This window comes from Oncorhynchus gorbuscha, linkage group LG23, assembly GCF_021184085.1.
Source record: "Oncorhynchus gorbuscha isolate QuinsamMale2020 ecotype Even-year linkage group LG23, OgorEven_v1.0, whole genome shotgun sequence".
NCBI lineage: Eukaryota > Metazoa > Chordata > Actinopteri > Salmoniformes > Salmonidae > Oncorhynchus > Oncorhynchus gorbuscha.
Window position 1 is genome coordinate 54,373,604 of NC_060195.1, and position 6,000 is coordinate 54,379,603.

At 42.4% G+C, this 6,000-nt stretch overlaps 1 protein-coding gene across 1 annotated transcript in view; it reads left to right on the forward strand.

Annotated features, from left to right (window-relative positions):
• The window catches only part of LOC124010371 (cell adhesion molecule 2-like), a 28,289-nt gene extending 25,771 nt beyond the window's left edge, over positions 1-2,518 (forward strand). The window contains exons 4-5 of the mRNA XM_046322740.1: positions 1,583-1,630; positions 2,229-2,518. Of these exons, the coding sequence (XP_046178696.1) occupies positions 1,583-1,630; positions 2,229-2,407 (227 nt within the window). The 3' untranslated portion in view covers positions 2,408-2,518. The remainder of the gene's footprint in view (positions 1-1,582; positions 1,631-2,228) is intronic.
• The last annotated feature ends 3,482 nt before the right edge of the window (positions 2,519-6,000 follow it).

Below are 6,000 nucleotides of genomic sequence, written 5' to 3' on the forward strand. Positions count from 1 at the left end.
GTATCTTGATAATGACTTGGTGTGTGCAACATTCACTATATAGTGTGCTACTTTTTGACCAGAGCACCAGCGGCCATGGTCAAAAGTAGTACACTATGGAGAGAATTAGGGTGCCATATGGGACGCACCCTTGGAAGGGGTTGCACATTTTAACGAAAATGATTAATTAATCATTAATGATAGACTTACTCCTCTGATGAAGCAGGTAATTAAGCGTTAATGAGGTACTGAAGAACCACACATTGAAGCGTCCCAGCACGCTTATTTTTCTTTTTTACTTGGCACTTTTGAAATGTGTGACATTTTTCCCTGCAAGTTGTTCTGGGATGTGTGTGTGTGTGTGTGTGTGTGTGTGTGTGTGTGTGTGTGTGTGTGTGTGTGTGTGTGTGTGTGTGTGTGTGTGTGTGTGTGTGTGTGTGTGTGTGTGTGTGTGTGTGTGTGTGTGTGTGTGTGTGTGTGTGTGTGTGTGTGTGTGTGTGTGTGTGTGTGTGTGTGTGTGTGTGATGCACTGTAAGATAGGTTGAGCTGACACACATTGAGCTGATTGGAGTGTGTGTGTCCCCCGGCTAGATTAAAGTCAAGGTGGATTGGACAGCTGTTCCATTGCAATAACTTATACTTAGCATCTCCTTCATCACTCTTTATTTAGTTTCCCTTCCTCTTTTGACAGGTAGAAAGGCACCTTCTACCTGTCACTGTTTCAGTGAGAGAATAACATTCAGTCAACAGGCCCTGCGCTCGACTAGCATCCTGTCCAGGGGGTGTACTTGTACATCAAGGTGCCTCCACGCTTCAGACACAGGATAATCAGGAGATTAAAGTCAACAGTATAGCTGCATTGGGGAGTTCTAGGGGGTGGGGAATGGAAATTCCGGGGGTGGGGGGGACTGTGGGAGGGGTCTCGAATGGTTTTTTTTTCACAGGATTGCTCAGCCCAGTCAAAACTGGTGCCCTGGGGGGACTGACGGGAGGGCAATCACCACCTTCCGGAGACACCTGAAACCTCTTTGGTTGATAGGATAAGTAATCCCTCTCACCCCACCCCCCTAAGTTTTAGATGCACTATTGGGGTCTGGATGTTGTGAGGGTCGCTCTGGATAAGAGGCTAAATGACTTAAATGTAAATGTAAATTGTTATATTGAAAAAGGAAACTATGACATATATTTTATATCACTATCATGCACATGTTCCCTCACACATAAGGATGGCTCTGTTGCGGAAAGACTGATACATGTTTGATAATGTCTTGATGCTGTATTGTTTGTCCTTCATGTTCTAATACTTTAATGTTACCCCTTCCTTGTGTTTTTTGTAATAAAAATTAAAATTTTTTAAATGTTTTAATTAAACAGTATAGCTGCACTCAAACTCATATCATATACTGTAAACACAACTCTGTCAGTACTGTATAGTGTAAACCAGAGTCAAACTACAGAGATAAGCTAGTGTAATGAAGGTATGGTGAAATCTGAAGGGAAATGTAACGATAAATCAGTAGGTACTGTACATGTCTGTGTGTTGACTACAAGGCTCTGTCTCTCTAATGTCATTATCGTGTTGTCTGTTCTGGTGTCATTGCAGTGGGAGCCGCCCACGTAGAGGATGGATCCTTTGAAGCCATTTTCGGAGGTGAGAAATATATCAATCACAATGTATTTATAAAGATGTTTTTATATGAGCAGTTGTCACGAGGTGCTATACTTTAACCCGGCCTAACTCCTAAGCTTTAGAGATGGAACCAATGCCATGAGTATCACGTAAATGGAAAGTCCTCCACTCATTGTTTCTGGTTTCACCTACCTAATTGTTATAGTTTCGCTAGTCATGCGGAGGAAACAATGTTCTGCCATGAAAAGCCATGAACTACTTACATTTGAAGTCAATTAGCAGGTGCTCTAATCCAGAGAAGCTCACAGGAAGTGCTTCGCTCAAGGGCACATCGACAGATTTTTCACCTAGTCAGCTCAGGGATTCAAACCAGCGACCTTTCGTTTACTGGCCCAACCATCTTAAACGCTAGGCTACCTGCCCGACCCAACCCACCTAAAATCAGTTAACTAAAATCTAAAAATAGAATGTCGCTTTGACGTTCTCCCTCATGATTACTACTATGATAACGTGTCTTACGGAAAAAACGTATTACACTTTAAAAGAGTACTCTATATTTTCAGAGACCATTCTCCTCTCTCAGTCGGTCTCATTTCTACTCCTCTCTCTCCCTTCCCAGGAGTCATTTTTGCCCTGCTCCTGGCGCTGCTCCTGGCGTTGCTGGTACTGCGCTACATTGTCAAGCATAAGGGCACTTACCACACCAACGAGGCCGACTGTGGTGATTCCGTCGACAAGTTTGGCGGTGACTCTCAAAGCGAGCAGGTTCAACTAGAGATTTTGGACAAGGAAGAATAGAAAGAAGGATACTTCATTTGAAACAGGATCTTGTTCCATTTCTAAACCAGGGCCAATATTTTCTATGGAATTGGAAATGCCTATGATGGTCATCTAATTTCAAGACATTATATTATAACATTTATATGGGGCCTACAACCATCTCAGCTCTGCAGATTTTGCTACAAAGTGACAAAATAATTAGATCACTTATTTTTGTATTGCCCATATAGTATATACACTATATATGCAAAGGTATGAGGACACCCCTTCAAATTAGTGGATTGGCTATTTCAGCCACATTACAGCCTTATTCTACAGCTTTATTTCCCTCATCAATCTACACAAAATCTCATAATGACAAAGCAAAAACAGTTATTTATCTATTTTTGCAAATGTATTTTTTTTAAACTGAAATATCACATTTACATAAGTATTCAGATCCTTTACTCAGTACTTTGTTGAAGCACCTTTGGCAGCGATTACAGCCCTGAGTCTTCTTGGGTATGACGCTACAAGCTTGGCACACCTGTATTTGGTGAGTTTATCCCATTCTTCTCTACAAATCCTCTCAAGCTCTGTCAGGTTAGATGGGGAGAGTTACTGCACAGCTATTTTCAGGTCTTGGGTTCAAGTTCGGGCCCTGGCTGGGCCACTCAAGGACGTTCAGAGACTTGTCCCAAAGCCACTCCTGCATTGTTCTGGCTGTGTGATTAGGATCGTTGTCCTGTTGGAAGTTGAACCTTCAAGCCAGTCTAAGGTCCTGAGGGCTCTAGAAAAGGTTGTCATTAATGATCTCTCTGTACTTTGCTCAGTTCAACTTTCCCACAATCCTGACTAGTCTCCCAGACCCTGCCACTGAAAAAAAATCCCCACAACATGATGCATCATGCTTCACCGTAGGGATGGTGCCAGGTTTACTCCAGACGTGACTCTTGGCATTCAGGCCAAAGAGTTCAATCTTGGTTTCATCAGACCAGAGAATCTTGGAGAATCTCATGGTCTGAGAGTCCTTTAGGGGCTTTTATTGGGCACACTCCAAGCGAGCTGTCATGTGCCTTTTACTGATGAATGGCTTCCGTCTGGCCACTCTAACATAAAAGCCTGATTGGTGGAGTGCTGCAGAGATGATTGTCCTTCTGGAAGGTTCTCCCATCTCCACAGAGCAACTCTGGAGTGCTGTCAGAGTGACCATCCGGTTCTTGGTCAACTCCCTGACCAAAGCCCTTCTCCCCAGATTGCTCAGTTTGGCCGGGCGAGTAGCTCTATGAAGAGTCTTGTTGGTTCCAAACTTGTTCCATTTAAGAATGATGGAGGCCACTGTGTTCTTGGGGACCTTCAATGCTGCAGAAATGCTTTGGTACCCTTTCCCAGATCTGTGCCTCGACACAATCCTGTCTCGGAACTCTATGGACAATTCCTTCGACCTCACGGCTTGGTATTTGCTCTGTCATGCACTGTCAACTATAGACAGGTGTGTGCCTTTCCAAATCATGTCCAATCAATTGAATTTATCACAGGTGGACTTCAACCAAGTTGTAGAAACATTCAAGGATGATCAGTGAAAACAGGATGCACCTGAGCTCAATTTAGAGTCTCATAACAAAGGGTCTGAATACCTATGTAACATTAGAGTGACTAGTTTGAGAAACAAACGCCTCACAAGTCCTCAACTGGTAGCTTCATTAAATAGTACCAGCAAAACACCAGTCTCAACCTCCGTGAACCAGTGAAGAGACAAATCCGTGATGCTGGCCTTCTATGCCGAGTTGCAAAGAAAAAGCCATACCTCAGACTGGCCAATAAAATGAAAAGAGTAAGATGGGCAAAAGAACACAGACACTGGACAGAGGAACTCTGTCTAGAAGGCCAGCATCCCAGAGTCGCCTCATCACTGTTGATGTTGCTCAGTTGTGCACCAGGGCCTGCCACTCCTCTTTCTATTCTGGTTAGAGACCGTTTGCACTGTTCTGTGAAGGGAGTAGTACACAGTGTTGTACGAGATCTTTAGTGTCTTGGCAATTTCTCGCATGGAATAGCCATAATTTCTTAGAACATGGATAGACTGACGAGTTTCAGAAGAAAGTTATTTTTTTCCGGCCATTTTGAGCCTGTAGTCAAACCCACAAATGCTGATGCTCCAGATATTCAACTAGTCTATTGAAGGCCTGTTGTAGTGCTTCTTTATCAGAACAACAGTTTTCAGGTATGCGAACACAATTGCAAAATAGTTTCTAATAATCAATTAGCCTTTTAAAATGAGAAACTTAGCTAACACAACGTGCCATTGTAACACAGGGGTGATGGTTGCTGATAATGGGCCTCTGTATGCCTATGTAGATATTCCATAGAAAACATGCCGTTTCCAGCTACACTAGTCATTTACAACATTAACAATGTCTACTCTGTATTTCTGATCAGTTTGATGTTATTTTAAGGGACACATTTTTTTTTTTCATTTCTTTCAAAAACAAGGAAATTCTAAGTGACCCCAAACTTTTGAACGGTAGTGTATGCTCAAAGTATTAACATCGCAAAATACTGTATCGGTGACTAAATGTGGTCAAGTTTATGTTGAAGATAATGCATGTCGGTTGTTTTATCACATGAAAATGCCATTCGATAAAGTGTGGGTATGTATCAAGATACACATTTGATACATTTTCATTGTCATGGATTAAATCAGCCAAACTTTTTTCCCAGTTAAGAGTTTACTTGTATACCCAGTCGAAGAATCGGATTATTCAACACAACATCTGGGTTCAGGAAACCAAGATATAGGGGCAAATGTTTGCACTTCAATAGTGTGTGTTAATGAGATTTAGAAGCTTATGGAGGATTTTGTGTTTTCTATTTTCATCAAGCTAGAATAGAGCGATGCAGTGCCCGGGGCTGCTGAAGGGCAGTTCTGAATCCTTGAGTAGCGCCAGGCAGCGATATGTGGGTTTAATGCAATTCCAACAACCCCAGAAATGTTCCTGCAGAGCTGAGACGGCACACTTTGCAAAAAACCATTGTGCCTCTGGGAAATCATTTTACTCTAATTGCGTATTATTCTTGGTTGGGATACAAGACAATACAAGCCAATCTCAAGATCATACATCACCTGATATACGAGCTGGCAAAGAGCACTTACTTTTGGCCATTTGATTGCAAGTTGAAAGTATTTATTTCCATTTGTCTTCCTAATCAAAGTATGGGACAATTGCTAACCTTTCTCCAAATAGAGTTTTCCTTCAATTCTCTAATCAAGTCCAACTTCAAAGCCAGTGACTCAACGTGTTTGAGTGCAGTAGCTTGAGTGCTCTGTCTGATTGAGGTAAAGACAATAACGCCATTGAGACATCCATCCAACTGCCATCCTCACCGACAACATATCAAATCCTATTGATCAGGGAGGAAAACACTTACAAAACATGTGCCCCAAATGGCACCCTATTTCTTATTTAGTGCACTAGGCTACTTTTGACCAGGGCCCTATGGGGGAAAAGGATGCTAAATAGGGAATAGGGTGCCACTTGGGACTCGGCCGTGACTTCAGCAGGGCCACTGACACCTCTCAAGGAGATGAACAACTTTTCTAAAAGAGTCATTCCAGGGTCACTGAAGCCATA